Below are 22,039 nucleotides of genomic sequence, written 5' to 3'. Positions count from 1 at the left end.
AGAGATTGACCAGGATATAATTCCATAATCATTGTCAATGTACTGTAAGTTGTCATAGTGTGTCGAGTTGGTGGAGAATTGGAATGATCTGCTTGAAGTTATGAAAGATTGTGATGACCTGGGTAACTATAGGTCAGTCAGCAGATAGTGATCTTGGACAAAATAATAGAATGGGTGATGTGACTCTATTTTATCTTTTATTTTTTATTGATGATTAATGCCAATCAGCATGCTTAATGGAAAAATCTCCCTTTAAACTTGATATTGTTCTTTGACAAGATTACAATTTGGTGATAACAACTGTGCTGATATATTATTAGACTTATATATGATGTCTAAGTAACACCCAGTATTCTGATTTGAAATTGGAATTACACAATATCAGTATTGCAAATATTAAATCGATTAAAAACGGTCTGAGATCTCAAAACATAAATTAATTGGGAATCATCAATGAGAAATGATGTGTCTTGTGGGCAGGGGAGGTCTTTCAGGGCCTGGCTCTCTGCCCAGTGCTATTTCATATTTTTACCAGTGATCTGCAAGAAAAATGCAAAAACATTGCTGACATCTTGCAGTTGACCTATAGATTGGTGGAGTGGTAAATAATGATGTGAGTAAGCCATTAATAGAGAGATGTGGATAGCTTGTGAAATTGGGTGCAGACAATCAGCACTTTTTTTTAAAATAAGGGCAAATTAAAGGATAAGAATTAAGAAGGGCAATACAATTCTGATACACATGATTTTATGAAAAATAGATCTTACTGAACAAACGTGATATCATTTTTTGCGATTACAAGTTTGGTTGGCAAAGGTAAATCTTTTGACATAATATACTTGGACTAGTGTAAGAGACAAGGTAGGTGAGGTAATATCTTTTATTGGATCAGCTTCTGTTGGTGGAAGGTACAAGCTTTTGAGCTACACAGGACACTCCTTTACTTTTGGGGAGAAGGAAATCAGTTTTTGAGCTAAATACAAGTTGACAGATTGTCAAGTATAAGGGGTAAAGCATGTCACAGGAGGCCACTTGAAATGAAGTAGATCAGGGGTTCTCAAACTTCACTGCACTGCAACCCCTTTCTGACAACAAAAATCACTACATGACCCTAGGGGTGGAGTGGGGTGGAGCCAGAGACCTTGGGCTTCAGCCCGGGGCGGTGAGGCCCAGGCTTTGGCTTCAGTCTCAGGCCCCAGTAGGTCTAATGCTGGCCCTGGCAACCTCACTAAAATGGGGTTGTGACCAGGGCCGGCTCTGGCTTTCTGGCCACCCCAAGCAAAGAAAACCAAAACCGCAGCGGCCAGAACAGCAAAGCAAAAAAAAAAAAAAACCCCTGTGGGGGGACTCCCTGCCCTGCAGATGTGCCCCGGCTAGCGGGGGGGAGAGAGAGAAGGGGGGCGGCCAGGGCTTCAGCGGGGCGCTGCCACGCGGCCCCTCCCGTCGTGCCCCCTGCCGGGAGGGCTCCGCACCACTCTGGTCGGCTGGGAGGGAAGGACACGGGCTGCCCTGCCGGGCTTGCTACAGGGCGCTCCCGTCCTCCACGCCGCTGCCCCCTACAGGGCAGCCGGAGCGGAACAAAAAAAAAAAAAGCGGCCGTGCCGCCCTAGGACTGGGCAGAATGCCGCCTCCTACAAGCTGCCGCTCCAAGCACCAGCTTGCTCAGCTGGTGCCTGTAGCCGGCCCTGGTTGTGACTCACTTTGGGGTTCCGACCCAGAGTTTGAGAACCGCTGAAGTAGGCAATTGAGGGTTAGATTGCTGTGCATAAGGGCTTTGAAGTGGGCAATTAAGAGCCAGCAGGCAGTGGGGTATGTTACAGATTGTTTTAATGAATCGGTGTCCCTGTTGATTCCATGGTTAGTGTCTCACAGAGTTATGAATTTAAGTTTCCAAACTCGCCCTTTGAAGATGTTGTTGTACGGGTTTCCTTTGATTACATGTATTGATAGATCAGATAGGGATCTTTTATGGTTTTATGGCTCATTACAACAATTTGTAACACATCCCACTGCCTGTTAACTCTTAACTGCCCACTTCAAACCCCTCACACATAACAATTTAACCCTCTATTGCCCACTTCAGTTCAAGTGCCCTCTTACAGCATGCATTATCCCTGATGCTTAACAATCTGTCTCAACTTGTATTTAGCTCAGACACTGATTTCCTTCCTCAGATTTGATCCTGAAGAAGAGCTCTTTGTAGCTGAAAAGCTTGTAGCTTCCACCAACAGAAGTTGGTCCAGTAAAAGATATTATCTTACCTACCTTATCTCTCTCATATCCTGGGACCAACACAGCTACAACAACACTGCAGACAACTATGGATTTCTTTAAGGCATCTAGTTTTTAATCAATTAAAAAATACTCAGCGAACTGACTTCAAACTAATTGTAAATGGGGAATAATCATCTAATAGTTGCATTTCTAGTGGGTTTTCACAAGGAACTGTTCTTGGCTCTGTTGTTTCTGGAAGAAAACAAAAAATAATCGCTGTAGATTTTGCTGATGATACACAATTGCTGGAGTGGTAAATAATTATAATAGCAGGTCAGTTCTACAGAGTGACCTGGATGACTTGGTAAGCTGGGATCACTTGAACAATATATTTTAATACACCTAAATGCTAGATTATACATCTGGGAACCAAGAATGTAGGTTATCCTTACAGGATGGGAGACACTACAGTATCTTAGAATACAGTTTCTTAGAAAAGGACTTAATGCCATGATGCATAACTGACGGAACATGAGTTTGCATGAGATGTGGTAGCGAAGAAAGGAAATGGGATCCTTAGATGTATAAGCAGGAAGATACTTAGCAGAACTAGGAATGTGTTACTGTATCTGATTCTGGAGTCCACACTTCAAAAAGAATGAAAAGCCTGACATAACAATAAAACAAGATGAAAGCTAATTAAGAACAAATAGAAGCCTTGATGAAGGTAAAATGTTAATCTGAAATAAGCATTTTATTGTGCCATTGCCAAAAATATATTTAATTACTTTAATAGATCTGTTGCTGAACACATCTTATATTTTTAGGCTATCAAAATCTTCTGAGTCATTAGACTTCTCCATACGTAATTACATTGCCTTTGTGTCATTTTTCTGACCGAATCTGCTTGCAGCTGTTTTCCTTTACAGATAATGCCTATGGGGAGATATTGGGCTGCTCTGTCTATATTTTGGTATAATCTTAACCCTGGGAGGTAATTCCTAGATGATTTATCTGATATGCTGGACACAGTGGTCACATCACTTATATAGAGGGGATTCATTCAGATACTGCTCAAGCCTTTCCCTTGGTGTCCAAGAGACTATTTTAGATGTCTTCTTCAGAGTTTTTATTCAACTCTTCCTTTCTAGCAAAAGGAAAATAATGTTGTGGTTAAATCTTTGTCAACTGCTTAGGTATTTTTTTGTTTTGTAGGTATTTTACTTTTGGTCAGCAAGCTAGTTACTGTATACAGTTCTTGGGATCAGCTGGACTTTCCACATGCAGTTTTGTAGAGGAGAGATGTGGAAGGGCAATACTACATGCCTAGTTTATCTTGGATTGGGAGTATTTGGTTTTTTAACACATGTAGCAGCTTTTACAGGATGACTAGCTTAATCAGCAAAATCTCCAAGAAAATACAGGTCAGATATTTAATCACAGTCTTACTTAATGTTCCAACATTTCAGGGTGGTACTGTTTCTATAAAGCATTAAGCAAAAACATATTATGCTATATAAATATTTTAATGATGTCTCTGTCAAGCTGTCTGGAGTAGCTTCTAAGCATGAGTGCCAACCTGAAGGCAGACTGTCAAGAAGCAGGGCACAAACCCCAAATTGACTGAGTTCTATACTTAGATTTTACCAACCAAGTAACAAGTGTGAACTCAAGCACTATAGTAGCCCAACCATGGAGTCACAGACAGTTCTCTTCAGTACTCCAGTCTATCTTGCCACCCAGGCAAGCTTCCCTTTGTGATAGATGGTCTCTTACACCAAAATTCACAATAATATTCAGGTTACTCCTAGTCCCAAAGGATCGCTTACCCTAGGTTATTTGCACCTTAGACCTCACACCAAAGAAAACGCTTATAGCCAGTTCTATAGTGAACGAACTAAAGTTACAGTAACTAAGAAAAAGAAATGAGTTATTTAAAAGGTTAAAGCAGATAAACATACACACACAAATGAGTCAGGTTCCAAAAGCTCATAGAAACTCCTGTGATGTGCAAGCTTTCTATGTCCTCTAGAGCTGACACAAGCCAAGCAACTTGGGGAGCCCTTGCTTAGAAATATTGTCCTCTCAAAATTCCAAGCAGCTTAGTGATACAATTCCTTCCTGTCATGGATTTTTATTCCCTTCTCCCAGAGTTCATACTGATGGGACAGGTGTTTGCACCCCTCTCCTCTTCCTGGGTGTGTTGTTTGGGCATCAACCTTTGATATTTCACAATGGCTCATTTGGTTTCCATGGGTCTTCTTGAGTGCAGGACTAGCACTTTACTTTAATTAATGCTTCTTTCCCATTTGGTGAGTTACATGTTAGAGAGGTTTACAATGCAAACACTCAATATAACTTTATACCATGTGATACACATGTTATAAGTGAGATCAATACATTCAGCATCCTACAAGCGTTTCATCAAGTCTAAACACATTCTTATAAACTTAACATCTATTTTATCAATGCTAACCCACAGGGTGAGCCAGATTGGTTTCCAGCTATGCATTTGTCAGTGTTGAGTGAGACCTAGGAGCCTTGACATAAGCTGGCTGCCCACAAACCTAAACTAATAGACCTCACTACAAGCTTACTAGCAAACCTGGATTTAAATAATTGATCTTAATATGTTCTAACTTCCTGTTTTCCTTAAGAGAGAGGTTCCCATTGGTTGGTATAACCATTAAAACATTGCTTTGATTATTTACAATTAAATATAGCTTTTATATTAGTTTAGTTCATCTTACTAACCAGGAGGATGCACTGTAGCTATACACACTTATTTAAGCAAGTATATAGCTTTAGCTTAACAAATATTTATTTAAATTTTAATTGCTAAGTTTTTTTGTTATATTAAAATGTATTTATTATTTGAATAACTTTTAGTCATCATTTGTGTTAGCCTGCATCAGACTGGAAATTGGAATTAAATTAACCACACAAAATGAATATCTTTAAATTGTTTTGTTTGCGAAACAAAACAATTTCAAATATGCTGGATACATAAGAAAAAAATAAAAATTATTTCTGCTAAGATTTTCCACGTGACAAAGTACTGACATTTGGGGGGGAAAAAGTACAGTGCCAGATTTCACTACAATGTAAAGACTGAAAATGGTACAGATACTTAATGCAGTACAGGGTATATACTGCCATGTTTATAAAATTTGACCTTAAAAGTTAGCTGAATATATTTTTCCCCTGATTCTGCAAATGCAGAAGCAGACCGTAACTCATTAAATGTGAAAAGTCATTGGAATTATAGTACATTGTAATGAATTTAGGCCTTAACAATAGTTGTAATAAATTCAACTGTGGTTTTTAATAATTTTTTTAAATCAACCTTTGTCCTTCAAAAGACATCTGATTTCACACTATGATCTGCAGTGGAAATGACTGGGGTAAAAGTGGAAAGGAAAACCAAACTCAGAGTACCTTTCGATGCTTTCTTTCTGATTCACACTGTCCCTAGCTGTTCCAAGCAGACATTGACTATTTGTGTATGTCTGCACAGGGATTTAAGAAAACCCTGCAGCTGGCCGGGTCAGCTGACTCTGGCTCCCGGGTTTTGGGCTCCAGGGTTGAAAAATTGACCTGTAGATGTTTAGGCTCATGATGAAGCCCAGGCTCTGAGACCCTGCTAGTGTTGAGGGTTCCAGAGCCAAACATCTATACAGCAACTTTTAGTCCTGCAGTCTGAGCCCTGCCAAGGGGCTTTTATTACCATGTAGATGTACCCTTAATTGAGCTTTGTCCTCCTCTGAATTCTTCCCGCTCATGTTTTACTGTTCAGATGTTTGCCAGGTAACACTTTCATACCAATTTTGTGGTGATCTTTTTGTTGGTCCCCTAGTTATTTTGTTTTTTCCCAAACTGAAAGGATATCATACTTATTATGTTTTCAGTAATAAACTCTTGTTTAGCTCATGTAAAGAAATGGAATCTAAAATGTATAATCAGTTTAAAAACACAACTGTTTTTGTTTTAGATTAGCAAAGAAGTGAAAGAAAAACTTGCTGTCCAACTGCTAAATTCAACTCCTGGCCTCAGTGGAGCTAAAGTAGAAGAACTGGAATTTTATAAGGTAAACTAGAGCTGATGGAAATTGTGTAACAATACTTAATGTAAATGTCACAATTGTGTGTTGTCTCCACCTCCTTAAACTAGGGATGTAAAATGTTAACTGGTAAGCATTAGTCTAAACGGTTAACCCACCTTAACCGTTAACCCGCGGGCTGGCCGGCCCAGCGGCCCTGCACTGCCCGGAGCATGCCCAGCCCTGGCCGTGCTGGCTGGCCGGCTTTTTAATCGGTTAACCGTTTAAACGAAATATTTTTAAATTGTTTAAATGGTTAACTTTTAAAACAATATTTATATGCCTACCTTAAAACCTAAGGTTCCCAACTTTAGGTTATATGGCTCAACTGTTCCCTATTGATTCTGATATTTGAATTATCTGGTGCTTAGGAGCTTCTGTTTCTGGCAGGAAGAATTTTTAGGATGAGGAAATCCTTTACTAATGGGAAGTGGAGTGTAGTCATTGATTGCAGATTACAGTGTCTTTCCACCTGACTGGTCAAACTGGTTTCCTGACTTTAGTCTTTCATTTATTGTACTTTTCCCTTTCCTTTCTTTTCATAGAATCATAGAAATGTACAGCTGGAATGGACCTTGAGAGATCATGAAGTCCAGCCCCCCGCACTGAGGCAGGACCAAGTAAACCTAGACTATCCTTGACAAGTGATTGTCCAACCTCTTAAAAACCTCCAATGATGGGGATTTCACAACCTCCCATGGAAGTCTGTTCCAGAGCTGAACTACCCTTATAGTTAGAAAGTTTTACCTAATATCTAGCCTAAATCTCCCTTGTTGCAGATTAAGCCCATTACTTTTGTCTTTCCTTCCGTGCACAGTGAGAACAATCGATCACAGTCCTCTCTGTAACAGCCCTTAACATATCTGAAGACTGTTATCAGGTCCCCTCTCAGTCTTCTTTTCTCAAGAATAAACATGCCCAGTTTTTTAATTTTTCCTCATAGATCAGGTTTTCTATATCTTTTAGTCTTTTTGTTGCTCTTCTTTGGACTCTTTCCAATTTTCCATATCTTTCCTAAAGTGTGGTGCCCAGAACTGGTCCACAGTAGTTCACCTGAGGCCTCACCAGTGCTGAGTAGAATAGGACAATTATCTCTCGTCTTACATACAACACTTCTGTTACTACTCGCCAGAATGACATTTTAAAGCATATTCTCCACTCCCATTATCCATGTCATTAATAAAAATATTGAATAGTATCGGACACAGGACTGACTACAGTGGGACCCCGCTAGATACGTCATCGCAATTTGACAGCGAATCCTTGATAACTACTTTTTGAGTACGGTCTTTCAACCACTTGTGTACTCACCTTATAGTAATTTCATTTAGACCGCATTTCCCTAGCTTGCTGATGAGAATGTCATATGTGACTGTGTCAAAAGCCTTACTAAAATAAATATATATCATGTCTACTGCTTCCTCCCTATCCATCAGACTGGTAACCCTATCAAAGAAAGAAATTAGGTTTGTTTGGCATGATTTGTGCTTTACAAATCCACGTTGGCTATTCTTTATAGCCCTGTTATCCTCTAGATATCTACAAATTGATTGTTTAATAATTTGTTCCAATATCTTTCCAGGGATTGAAGTTAGGCTGACTAGGCTATATTTCTTTGGATCCTCTTGTTTCCCTATGTAAAGACAGGTACTATGTTTGCCCTTCTCCAATTCTTTGGGACCCCATCTGTACTCCATGAGTTCTCAAAGATAAATGCTAACGGTTCCGAGATTGCTTGAGCTAATTCCTTAAGTACCCTAGGATGAATTTCATCAGGCCCTGCTGATTTGAGTATATCTAACTTTTATTTAAATATTCTTTAATCTGTTCTTTCCCTCTTTTTCTTCTCTGCCAGTCAAGACACTCTCAGAATCTTTCAGCATCATCCCCTCTCACTCTGAAATGCTTTTAGTAGAGAATCAAAGAACCTCCTTGGTTTTTCCACAATTGCAAGGATAGTTGACTCTGCTTACCGCACCTCACATCTCAGGTCTGAAGAAGAGCTATTTGACCCTCTGCAGGCTTGAGCAGCTTGGTGGTGGAAATGAGATAGGTCTCAACATCTCAGGCTCCGCTTAGAGGAAGTTGCCAAGACCATCACCTACCAGAACCCTGGTGTCAGGCTAGCAAAGAAGTGCCTCCAATAACTCCCTTCTTCTCTTCTCTTCCCTTCCCCAGCAAAGATTTGGGACTGGGGCAGACAGCGATACTGCCATCTCCCCCCAGTTTGGACTTGGGTGGCTAGAAAATCCACGGAGTAGCAGCAGTATAGAATCATAGAATATCAGGGTTGGAAGGGACCTCAGGACGTCATCTAGTCCAACCTCCTGCTAAAGCAGGATGAATCCCCAGACAGATTTTTGCCTCAGATCCCTAAATGGCCCCCTCAAGGATTGAACTCACAACCCTGGGTTTAGCAGGCCAGTGCTCAAACCACTGAGCTATATCCGCCCCAACATGAGCGACTTACATCAAAGGTAGTAATCTGCTTATTGAGAGCCCTTGTCTAAAGTGTATTTACCTCTAGTGAATAGACTAAGAAGTGGGGGAAGACATCGGCCGTACTCTGCAAAGGCACTGAGAAAACTTCAGTCATGGCCAGATGGGTCCAGACAGTGTTAAACAAAGGACACATAAATTCAACGAACTTCTACATTAACTTTGATTCTTCCATTTCCATGTTCCTTCCTTCCCATTCCCCATGAAGACAGTCAGGCTTAGAAAAATTATCTTGTAACTTGAAGTCTGTAAAACGCAGTGAATCCTGTCCTTTATCCTAAATGGTTCAGAATGGCTCTTTCTGCTTTGTGATAGCAAAAATATTTGGAGGAGATGAACTGAACATCAACTTCTGAATGGTCAATGAATACATTCTGAAAAGGCATTTCAGAATAAAAATTCTTGCGGTGGGAAGCTGGATTTGGCTGTTCTGGGACTGGTCAGAAACCTGGTTCTGGCATCTCTAATAGCTCATGCATTTGCACTGGGTTCAGTCAAAGGAAGAGATCATGATTTTTACCCCAGGTCATCCCCTTGGTGGTATTTTTGAAATTTCATACTACAGTTGTGCTTCGGGGAGAAGGAACAGGAGTTTTTGAAGGTTTCTGAAGTTTTTATTTTGTTCTGAAACATCTGTATTTCCTTCCCATGGACTGTTTATATATATTTCTGGAATTTCCAATCCTTAAAGTAGTTCCTAGCTGCAGTAAATTCCTTCAGTCAGTGAGGGAGCTCACAGATGTTATGAGTAGGTGACAGAAGAAAACCTATTCTTTACATGCTTACTTATTGCTTGTGTTGTTAGGACCCAATTTGTAACAATCCAACCAGTGGCAGAGGTTGTAGGGAGCCTCCTATCACTTATATGTGGAGTTATGAGATGCTGTTTGTGTTCTTGGACTTCTCTCATGTGCTGGCTTTTTGTGTTCAAATTTATAATATGGGTTTCTTATTTACATAAGAGTTTCTAAAGCTTTCCAAGTACTATTGGTTAAGTTAGATTTGAAATGGGTGTTTGCAGCATGTCAACTGAGGGGTTTCAAGCTTTCTGCTTTTCAGACCTCCCCATTATAAGGTGGCAGCTTTGAGTCTGTTTTCAGTGTCCAGACACCAAAACAAAATAGTGTGTAAGTTTCATATTTCTTCTTTGAGTGGTCTCTGTATATTCCAACTTGTGGGATCAAGATGCCTGTGCCATATGAGCTTCTGGGGCCTTCTGGAAAGCATTGTCCATTGGGGCCACTCACCCCTCCTTCTCCCTCCATCCCGCAGGGTTCTGAGGGCATAAAGGGGGAGGACCCCCAAGTGACCTTCAGTTCCTTTCTAACTGCTGAAGGTGCAGAGGGACTTGGATTGCACAGTGTCCTTGATGCTTTCCTCATTGTTTGTTCTTTTTTTCCCTCCGCTTTTGAGGCAAATTGTGTTTATAGTTAATCAGATTTTTCATTTAAAGAAGTGAGAAGATGTCAAGACAAAGGCAAGCTGGGTAGTTGTGGAGGAGCAGGAGAACCAATATACCCCTATGTTCACGAGGGAGGCTTCTCAGATCTACTTGATTAAACTGGTGCTGAGTAAGTTCAGCGTCAGCTTCAAAGATTGTCCCACAGGAGTGGGTTTGCCTGCCTCTTGCATCCCTGCATGTGGGAGGCATCTCAGGCTTGGCAATGTTGACGTCCTTAGGTTTGTCCTAAGTATCATACTTTGGTATAGTCAGAGAACTTTGTCCTCATTCGTAGCAGGCCAAAGCTTATCTACAAGTTCATCAGTCTCTAGGAGAAATGTGAGGAACCTGTCGTGGTCCAAAAGTTGTCCTTCTGTTGTACTATGTTGAGCGATTATCACAGTCTCATTGACTTATGGCTGGGCTTCAACCTCTTGTAATTGTCAGTCCTCATCCAGGACAATGGCAGCATTTCTGGCAGATCCTCATGCTGGCTTCATTGCATCATGTTGCACGATTGATACTGCAGCCTGTATTTTTAGCAAAAATATTCCCTCATTAAGACTAGGTTTAGGAGAGCAAGATCTGTTGCTTCTATTCCCTCTTGATCTGGTAACCAGAGCTCATGCTTGTTTGGCAGCTCTGCAGTTCTTGTTTACCTAGACCACCTCCACCCCACCTTTCAGGGGATGTACTGCTTGCTAAACTCCAGCAAGTGGGAATATGCAGAGTCCACTCAAAAAAATGAATGTTACTTGCCTGTAACCAGAGGGCTTTGAGATGAGCCTCTGCATATTCACACTCCCTGCCCACCTTCCCTACATCTTCGGAGTCTCAGGCTAGAAATTCCTGAATTAGTGTCAGGAATTGAAGGGTTGCTGGGGCCCCTCCCCCTTTTTATACCTCAGAACCTTCTAAGATGGGAAGGGCGACTGGCCCCAGAAGGTACTGGAAGCTTGCGATACAGGTCCCACTTGATCCCACAAATGTGTGTGTATATAGAGGCTCATCTCGAAGAACTCTGGTTACAGGCAAGTAACATTCATTTATTTATAACTTTTAGTCTACCTGTATATTCTCTTAATGATTTAGAATCCAAAGCTAAAATTTTTGAAGTTGGTTACCTAAAGGTAGATACCTAAAATAAATAAGTGGCCTGACTTATTATTTTCCCTGTGTGCTAAGAGTAGATGTCCGCTTTTCTGAAAACTTAGGACATTTTTATTTTGAAAACTTTGGCTTCAGTTTTTGAGAGTCGTTATTTAAAAACAAGCCTTTGTTTCCTGTTAGCAATCCCTTTGTGTAATCTTGAATTGTGTGGATGCTGTGTAACTATAGATGCTATTAACATGACACTTCTCAGTTCAGTGCTATTCTACAGTTGGTTTCTTTCTCCTCCCATTTCAAATCCAGGTTCCTTTACAGGATGCTATGGATTTGTTTAGAGTAAGAAGAGTTTACCTTCTGAATGCCTTCGCATATGTGCCTCAAACGGACATAGTTGCAATTGTTTTAAATAACTTCAGAACCAAACTGTCTAAGGCCCTTGCGGTAAGTACCCGTTTTTTCCTAGCTAGTTTTGTACCTTTGGGACCACTTGTTAATTCACTTGCTGCACAATATCATGCAGCAGCTGGTCAGAACATTTCACCTGGTGGATGTCAGTCTGAAAAATTCCAGCTAAACATTATTAACATTTGCTTGCTGTGCTTAAAGTAAAATAAAATAAAAAAGACTCGTGAGGATAAACTGAAGGAACTTAATTTGAAGTAAAATTGGAACCTTCTGCCAGGGATATTGTTAAGGCAATATCCTTTTTAGAATGTTTAAATGAAGATGCTCATTTGTGATAGCTCAGATAGTCACTAAGCTTGTGTTTCAGTAACTCCTTTCTTTAGGGCTATAGTTACACTACAGCTTAAGTTGACAAAAGTTATGTTGCTCATTAGCCACCCCCTTGAGTGACATAATTTATGCTATCCAAACCAGTGCTTATGTCGGCAGAAGAGCTTCTTCCATTGACATAGCTACTGCCACTTGTGGGCTGGAGTAATTAAGCTGATGGGAGAGCCCTCTCCTGTTGTTGTGTTCTTACACAACAGGTGGTCCTGCCCATATCTCCATCCCAAGGGTTTAGCAGTAATTTCTTATGTGGAAAGTAACATAAATCTTACTGAAGATGTTAACCCTGGACGCGACTACCTTTTTTTTTTTTTTTAATATTACTCTATTTTGCAGTAATTTTAGGTGTAGATAGGAAGGAAATATGCAGGGAGAGATCTTAAGTGAGAATTACAGTAATACTAATCCCTAACGTGTACCCTTACAACTCCTTTTCAGACAAAATAGGTTTTCACTGATGTAGGAGGATTTCACTGAGACCTCAACCCCTCCCCCTCCCCCTCCAATGTAATACTGGAGCACCAAACAAAGTTACCCCTTTTGAAATGGCACCTCTTTTGTCTCCACTCAGCAATACCATTGCATAAAAAGCCCTACAAGCTATACCTTGAGGTAATTTGTGCTTCCATGCTGTGCCTGGGAAGAGCAGGGAGGGGATAGACTCATAGGATTAGATGCTCTTGGCAAATCATTCTCAGTCCCATCAGCCTGTAGAGGGACCTGGGAGAGCAGTGTCACATCGCCTAATCCCATCTCATATTTAGAAGCTAGATCTAACCTTAAAATCTGTGAATTTGGAGAGTGGTTGAACATAGTTTAGGTTTTCTTTCTCTCACCCCCATGACAGTGGGATGCACCAGAGCATTATATGCAGTATTCCTTTGTCTCTTTTTGGTTTGATTTTGTACATCCTGGTGTTGCTCAGTCTATTCAATTTGAATGAGTAAGCAGAAGTGATAGCAGCCTTCAGAATAAAAGGAGAGGATTGGAGAAAGAGTTTCAAAACCTCGTTTCTGTTGAAAAAACAGACAAATAGTAACTGTTCCTATTCTCAGTAACTTGCACTACCATTATAGGTGAGATGGGCCCTGGCCCTACTGCAATACAAATGTGTGGTGAAGAGATCAAATTAAAAAATTGATTTACTTTACAATATTTATTTAATTTTGCCACACCTCTATTGCCAACCTTTCCTTCATCTTAGATTTTCTTTTCTTTTTTTATTGCATGCAATCACTTCCCTTCTGTACTACTTACCAGGCTTTGGGAACGGAAGCCATTGAACATTGTATTGTATTAAACTTTGTCACTAAGTATTTTAAACTACCATCTATATTTGTGTGTTTGTTTCAGGGGTTGGGAAGACTGAGAATTAAGGGTATTCCATTGCAATAAAAATAACCAAGATGGTAGAATTTAGGAATTGCTGCCATGGAGGGGTCCTGATTATATATAATATAGAAAATAAGAGGATATGCAAAATACTAAAATGTTCTTAAAGCCGTTTTATCCTTAAGTTATTGGTATGTTGTAGTCTCAGTTTTAACTTGAGTTTTAACGTTTTTGTTTAAACTATTAAAGGCACACAATGAGATCACTGTGGAAGAAGCTCTGTTTGGCATGCAGTTTTTTCATTATAGTAATTCAAGTTTGTAGTCTGATACAATCTGCAGAAGGAGGTATTTGTATTTAATTAACATATAGTGATATATTCTTATGCTAATGCTGCCATTAATGTTGTACAGTATAATTGAAGCCAGAGGCATCCTTATTTTAGTCAATGAGTAACGTTCTTGAAAGCTAAGAAGCAGTCTAATTAAAACAGTTTGCCACAAGCGCAATAGTTAAGTGATAACCATTGAAACCTTTTTGCTTTTTCAAAGTCACTGCAGTTTTTGTGTAATGTGGGTAATCAAAATGTATAACTGCCTTGTTTTTGTTTGGTGTTGGAGAATAATATCACATTTTGATAGATATAATATTGCTGATTGTGATATCATCCAATTTGAATATTGGTTCTCTTGTATCAAGCCTTAAACTGATTACTTTTTAGTGTGGATTGAAAAAGACTATGTACACATGAAGCAAAACTCTTAAAGGGCACTAACTCCATAATTGGTATGAATTCTGAAGTTCTCTTTCAAAGCATGCTATGTTTGGAGCAAATTGAGTACAGGATTTGTTTGCGTTTCCATACACTTGATGCTAAAAGGTTCTGATGAAAACACTTCTGTCATTTGACACCTGGTCCCTGATTAGTACCGTCATTAAGGGGACCATGTAAAAATAGCTATTGGGTATAGCGTCTGATCTTAAACTAGAAGGTCATATCTGAGACAAGGTAGCTTCCAGTCTGGGCATGTTTCCATCTCAGATACGTGCAAAGCAGGTTGGTTGGCCTTCACTTCATACATTTACAAAGTATTGTTTAGATTTCACCTCTGTTGTGGAATCCTGCTTCAGGGTCTTAGTCCTTCAGAAGTTTTTTTCTGATGTTGAGGAGCTCATGTCCTCCAACCCTCTAAAGCTTTGTTTCTTTCAGGATGTTGTGTATTTGAGATGAAAATTTTGAAGTGTGTGTAGATAGTTAGTTACTGAGCTAGAAAAACTGAGAATAACTCTATAGTCTTGTTGATAGGGCACTCACCTGGGATGTAGAAAATTCAAACTCCCCTCCTTCCAGTGGAAGAGATGAGCTTTAATTAATAATTAATGGAGATATCCTATCTCCTAGAACTGGAAGGGACCTTGAAAGGTCATTGAGTCCAGCCCCCTGCCTTCACTATCAGGACCAAGTACTGATTTTGCCCCAGATCCCTAAATGGCCCCCTCAAGGATTGAACTCACAACCCTGGTTTTAGTAGGCCAATGCTCAAACCACTGAGCTATCCCTCCCACCTTCAGTAGAAAAGACTGAGAGCTGCCCCAGTATACCCCAAAGCCCAGTGATTGGCACACTCTTCTGGGACTGGAGAAGATCCAAGTTCAAATCCCTGCTCCACCTCACGCAGAGGATGGAATTGAACTTGGATCCTGGGAGAGTACTCTAACCACTGGGATAACGGTTGTAAGGCGGGGTGTCACCTGCTCCTGGCTGTTTTGTATGGGTTTAGGTGTGCTCAGAACACCTGGATTGGGTCCAGCAAGCAAGGCAGGTGAGGGAATGACTATGTGAAGAGCCCAGTCTGGATGCATGAAACCTAAATGCCTACAGAGTTAGCTGAGCAGGGGTTTTGACGGTCTCCCTGGTGCCTAAATGTTGGATTTAAGGGCCTAAAGACGCAGTTAGGTGCTTTAGTTGTTTTGTGCATCTAACCCTTCATTTTCATTGTTCTGTTTAAGGTATTTTTCAAACATTGATTTGTGATTGGCTAACTTCTTTTATTCGTGGATCTTTTATTTCCTATCAGGAATGCATTAATGTTCCGAAGATGGTGGTAGCAGTCTTTGTGGCATGTGTCCAATAGTCAGAAGGAATGTCTAGCACCCCGACCCACTACAGTTGTATTTAGGAACCAAAAAGCTCAGCGCTTTGGGGGAGTTTCTTCCTATTTTGTACTAGAGAGAACAAACTTTGGGAGCTGGAATCCTCCTAGAATGATATTTTCAGAGAATCAGAATTATAAAATAATTACCCTTTCACATTGAGAGAATAATATAATAGCTTGAGATCTTCAAATGCAAAATACTGTATAATTGCAAGTTTAAAAAAAACAACCAATCAGAATATTAATGCCACAAGCTTTACAACATGTTTAAAGGTGTAATACAAACCAAACGAGGAGAAGCAGTTAACTTAATATTGGCAGCTTATTTGACAGTTACTGCTCATTGGAAGGACCTGCATATCTCTACAATAGATTCATGGTTTGGAAACGTTTGGTGTAATCCCTCACTGGAGACAATTACCATCCATTAAATAATTTTTATTTTGGGATCTCTGTTACCTTAGTAAGACACTGTATAAGCATCTAAACCCCCCCCTCAATGCCCAGTATCACTTGGTTGTGCCTGTCTGCTTCTGTGATCTGTATATTTTAAATGTAACACTGAAACCATGGGTGTTGTATTAATTTTTAGTTATAAAACTAGATATTCTAAATCTAATAAGGAGAAATTAGCAAAAACAGGCTTTTTCTGGTACTCCTAGCTAAGATTCTGAAGTAGCAGAAAAATACAAATTCTGAAAGTTTACCAGGATTTGGTGAGGTTCAAGTGTTAATATGTAGAAAAACTGTCATTCTTGGAAGTCTGGAGTTCTGAGGTGCTAGAATACCTTTCGGGTTGAGTACCTCTTAACAGCCTTAGGCAGGATATTAGGAATACCTAGTTGTCATATAGTTCTTTTAATCAATAGATCTTACAAAGGAGGTCAGTATCATTATCCCCATTTTACAGATGGGGAAATTGAGGCATAGATGTGATTTCCCCCCTCCCCCGCCCTTTGTCCCCAAGATCAGACAGCAGACTGGTGGAGAGTTGGGGTAGAAGAACCCCGTTATATGTTAAATTGATAGGTTTGATATTAGGGGAGAGGGATAGCTAGGTTTATAAGCCCATTTGATGATGATAACCCTCATTCTACTATGGAATGCCCTATCTGGAAAATGTAAACCAGGCATTTCACTTTGAACAGTTGAAAACTATACTGTATTTTTCTTAATCTATTAAGGCATTTTTTCAATTACATCAAGGATATTTGAACTTTAGATATATTTAATAAATCAGTTTTTTTCTGCCCAAAACCTTTTATGAAAAGGAAAATCTGGCATAATTTTAGATTTAAAGAAAGCTAGCAAGACTTATTTTAAAAGGACGAAGGATTTCAGGAAAACGTATCTGTTTATAGCTTTCCATCCCAGATACAAGACAAAAAGGTTTCAAAATAGTCAATTGCCATATGACTAAGCTGCTTTATCTGAGTCATATGTAGCAAACAGATCCTCCTCCTGCAAAGGATTAAAGCTAACTCCATGACACAGTGAAAGCTGCTTCTTGGATGGAAAATATCTGCTTCTTTGGAAGAAATTCTGTGCCGAAATTTGGTCAAGTATTCACATATTTACAGAGCACTATACAAACTTTATTTGCTATCCTCACTCCTCTTTAGAAGCATTATTCATTAGAAATCTCTATAGAAGTATAATAATTATTGAGCTAGAATGATTATTTAGTAGGTATTCTCTACTTTTCCTTTGTCTTCATTGTTTTTCCATTCCCTATAGTGATGACAAGGGACATGTTTCTCTGAGAAAAATGAATTTAATGGAGAGAAACTGTTTTTTCTCTTTTCAATAACTAGTCCTTATCTTGACTAATTAGGCCAGATACCTTTTTTTTTTTTTTTATGCACAAGTATTCTGAAATCCCAATCTGAATGAAATTCTCCAGGGAGCTGGAATTTGATCCTTAATAATTAGGTGATACAGTCTTGTTAATATGTTCCTTGACCCCCATGTAGTGGTTTTAGTAAATGTAAGGTAATGTATGCTCCCCAAATGACATGTTTAACAAACCTCTTTATTTAAATATCAGAATTATCAATTTAGATTTTAAAGCCAAAGTCTATATCTGTTAAAACATACCTCCTGGTTTACCACATGATTTACAGCTTGATGTTTCTTGCTGTGCAGAACTGCTTTCGTTGACACATGATTTCACTGAAACACAACAGATTTTATCCATATTATCCACTTGTGATGAGAAAATATCAGCAGATTCTAGTTGCTAGGGAACAACAGAATACTGAAATAGCTTTTTTGGTACTTGTAAATTCAGTTCTTTGACAGTTCCACTTTCATACAGCAAAAAAAGTATTCAGTGACTACAAAGAAAGATGCATCATTTGTAGTTTCCAATTTAAAAACTTTTGCACAGGTAGGATCTATGAACAATGTTATGGGATGATTAAGTATGGCGAGTGTATTTTAACTGTAGCAGAACATTCAGAGCTGTGTGTGTGTGTGTGTGTGTGTGTGTGTGTATCATAGAATCGTAGAATATCAGAGTTGGAAGGGACCTCAAGAGGTCATCTAGTCCAACCCCCTACTCAAAGCAGGACCAATTCCCAGCTAAATCATCCCAGCCAGGGCTTTGTCAAGCCGGGCCTTAAAAACCTCCAAGGAAGGAGACTCCACCACCTCCCTAGGTAACGCATTCCAGTGTTTCACCACCCTCCTAGTGAAATAGTTTTTCCTGATATCCAACTTGACCTCCCCCACTGCAACTTGAGACCATTGCTCCTTGTTCTGTCATCTGCCACCACTGAGAACAGCCGAGCTCCATCCTCTTTGGAACCCCCCTTCAGGTAGTTGAAGGCTGCTATCAAATCCCCCCTCATTCTTCTCTTCTGGAGACTAAACAATCCCAGTTCCCTCAGCCTCTCCTTGTAAGTCATGTGCTCTAGACCCCTAATCATTTTTGTTGCCCTCTGCTGGACTCTTTCCAATTTTTCCACATCCTTCTTGTAGTGTGGGGCCCAAAACTGGACACAGTATTCCAGATGAGGCCTCACCAATGTCGAATAAAGGGGAACGATCACGTTCCTCGATCTGCTGGCATATGTGTATATATAATATACACGATTGTATACTTGTGGGTGTTAGTATATAATAAAATTGTTATTTAATTTTTTAGGGTTCATGGGCTTCTAAAAGTTTTCTGTTGCCTGTATTGCAAAAGCAAGGTCAGAGAACAACAAAAATCATTATCAGTGAACCATATCACTCTGAGTCCCAGTCCAATGCCTTAACCACAAGAGAATTCTTCCTCTTATACCCTTGCATTTTAGTAATATTCTGTTTTAAAATCCTACTTGGCTTTTCATTTTGAGAGAATTTATAATTTTTTAAGGAAATATACAATATAGTTTAAGTTTATTTACTGAACCCAGGTTACTCTTTGTGTCTTATGCTCATGTCTGTTTTGTGGTGGTAATTGTCTTGAAGTAGAGAGAGGATTTTTTACATTATACTCTGTAATAATTTATTTAAAATTAACATCCACCAATGATGGAAATTTTATTACCTTCTGTAGAAATGGTGCATTTAATGTATTGCAGTGCTGAAATTAATAATGGTCTGTATGTTTAATGCCTTTCTGTCCTCTGGGGTTCTCCATATCAGTGTAAAAACAGTAGAGAATACCTTGCTGATCCCCTGCTCTATCCCCAAGCCTTTGTGTTGAAGTTGACATTCTTAGGCTTCCAAGATCACTTTGTGACACCACTTTTTGGAATTAGTCACCTCAGCTCGTTACCTTATCCTGCGGTTACTGCTGAGAGAAGTAAAGAACTCTCTTAACCCCTTTGCCAGGTTGTGTGCACTGTTGTGTTCAGAAATGAGAAATGAAGACAATAATATACAGGTATTCCATAAGGCAGATCAAAATAATACTACTATCCCACTATATAGAGCTTAGCTGAAATGTGATATGAAATAGCCTGATGGTGAATAAGGATTTAGAAATCATAATAATAATTCATTAACAATGAATTCTTAAGCTTATAGCACATTATGAGGCTGTTGCAAAGTAAGCAGATGCATTTATACACATATACATAATTAAGTTGTCCTCTCTATAATTTCCACAGCCTTTGTGCTATTTTACATTTTTTTTATATTGAGCTGAAAGTACAGATATAAACTTTTTAGGAAATCATAACTTAAGCATTTGATGAACTGTGCATGGAAGTTGTTTTATGTATAGATAATAGCATTTGTTATTTAACAAACCAATTAATAGCATAGCTAATACAGGTTGAACCTCTCTAGTCCGGCACTCTCTGGTCCGGCAACATCAGTGGTCTGGCATGATTTTATTTTATATTTTTTATGCTTTATTTATTTCCTTGTGCCAATACAGTAAAATTGTGTAACAACACTAACTCTTTGTTATGAAGAGAAGCTGGTAAGCCTTGGCTAGGTCGCATTGAAGTGTCGTTCAGTTTATTTGTCTCGGCGAGATAAAAATAAAGAGAGACCTGCTCGCTATAATATTGACCTCCCATGGTTCGGCAAATTCTTTGGTTTGGCACCGGTCAGGTCCCGAGGGTGCCAGACTAGAGAAGTTCAACCTGTCCTAGTGAATATATTGAGATGCTTCATGAAAGCGTTTTTACCTAGATTTGTTTGCAATAATTTGATGCTTACTCTGTAGCCTTTAGGAGTATTGTATTTTATAGAATCCCTCATTAATGGATAAATTGCTGTTGTGTATGTAACTGAATGGGTGTGCATGCAGCATTAAATAAAAATGCAGCTTGGTACTTTTCTTAATCCAGATTGCTGTCCATTGTTTGACAGAGAACACTCCCTGAATGTTCTGTTTTCTCTAGTTGGCAGTTGAAAATGCTGCATGAAAAGTAATAGATACTAGAGTACCAGCACTCTATAAAGAGGATGTGAGGCGTTTGACCCACTTAAGACAAGTTGCTTTTTCAGATGTAAGGGTTTTTTTTATGGGTTGTTTGAAATGTATGGTAGGCTTCAGAGATAAGTGAATGTAGAACACATCTTTTTACCTTGCCATCTCCCTCCCTTTGGAAAAGTTGCCAGCTTAGAGCTCAGACTCCTTACTTTGACAATACCTCTGTGGCACTGAGTTTATCAATCTTGCCCATTCAGCAGAACTAACACGCAAGTGCAGGAACAGCCTCATGATACCAACACTCAGTACTATCACAGGGAAGGGTGGGGAGTGAAGGGAAGGGCTCTCGGTGCCATGATTGGTGACATGATAGTGAATTCTAATGTGGTATTATGAAGGATTATACCACTGTCTGTGCATTTGGTTCGCACAATGGAAATATATTGGGGGAGCACAAAGATATAGTGCAGGGGTGGCCAAACTGCAGCTCATGTAGCTCTTTTACAGTTAAAGTGCAGTTCGCAGAGGCTCCCCTGCTACCCCCCATTCTCCACCTACCAGACTAAGGCAGGAGGAGCTCAGGGTGGGGCTAGGGGCATCTGCCCTGCAGGGAAGGGGGGGTCTCGGTGCTTTAGCCCCACAGCAGGACCTGCTGGGGCTCAAGGCTTCAGCAGGAGTGGGGCTGAAGTCCCAAGGCCCAACAGGCACGTCTCGCAGCCTGAAGCCCTGAGCCCCGACAGGTGCGCCAGGCTCTCGAACTTCTGAAGACTATCATATGTGGCTTGGAGGGTCAGTAAATTTGACCACCCCTGATATAATGGGTTCATGTAATTATATTTATCTTCTATTGTGATGTGCATGGTGTATGCACTATATAGTACAGTAACATACCTGTCAAAATATGCATTTCAACATGTACATTTGTTCTGTGTTATAATGGATGTGTAAAGTAAACAGTAGTTTCTAATCTTTGCAGTATATTTATCTTGTCAGATTTCTGATATTTCTAAATTTTTATTCCCAGGAAGAACATAATCTAAATATGAAAAATAATTCTCTCGTGTCAGTTGTTTTTCCTGTGTCTGTGCCAGTAATCTTTTCATTAAAGCCCACAGACTAATTATATAACAAAATTGACCATAAAATATTATTTGTTGTTCTTTTGTCTTCAGATTTGTGTGTGTGCACGAGAGATTGGTTATAATTCATGCATTACCATAGTTGTCTGGTAGATCAGACTTAGTGTGAAATTGTTGTGCATAAAACATAACAGATGTCACTTAAGGTGGAAAAACTTTCATGTTTTAAACACTGATCTTTTGATGGTACAAAACTTTTTAGAAGCTTCATTAATAGTCACTGGAAGTTACATTTGATGACTTTATTATCATTAAAACATTATGCAAATTTATTAGAGCTTTGATTGAAATATAATGGGGAAATAAAGAGTGAACAACAGTGGGTTGTTGTGATTTGTAGAATTCTTATTTGTTGACTAATGCTTATTGACATGTAAG

At 39.5% G+C, this 22,039-nt stretch overlaps 1 protein-coding gene across 1 annotated transcript in view; it reads left to right on the top strand.

Annotated features, from left to right (window-relative positions):
- Window positions 1-22,039, top strand: part of PRIM2 (DNA primase subunit 2) — a 276,288-nt gene that overhangs the window by 54,528 nt on the left and 199,721 nt on the right. The window contains exons 7-8 of the mRNA XM_034766895.1: window positions 6,206-6,301; window positions 11,667-11,804. Coding sequence (XP_034622786.1) covers window positions 6,206-6,301; window positions 11,667-11,804 — 234 coding nt within the window. The remainder of the gene's footprint in view (window positions 1-6,205; window positions 6,302-11,666; window positions 11,805-22,039) is intronic.

The sequence above is a fragment of the Trachemys scripta genome, chromosome 3, assembly GCF_013100865.1.
Source record: "Trachemys scripta elegans isolate TJP31775 chromosome 3, CAS_Tse_1.0, whole genome shotgun sequence".
Lineage (NCBI taxonomy): Eukaryota > Metazoa > Chordata > Testudines > Emydidae > Trachemys > Trachemys scripta.
The sequence above is the reverse complement of the archived record's forward strand: the minus strand, read 5'-3'. Positions and strand labels throughout refer to the sequence as shown.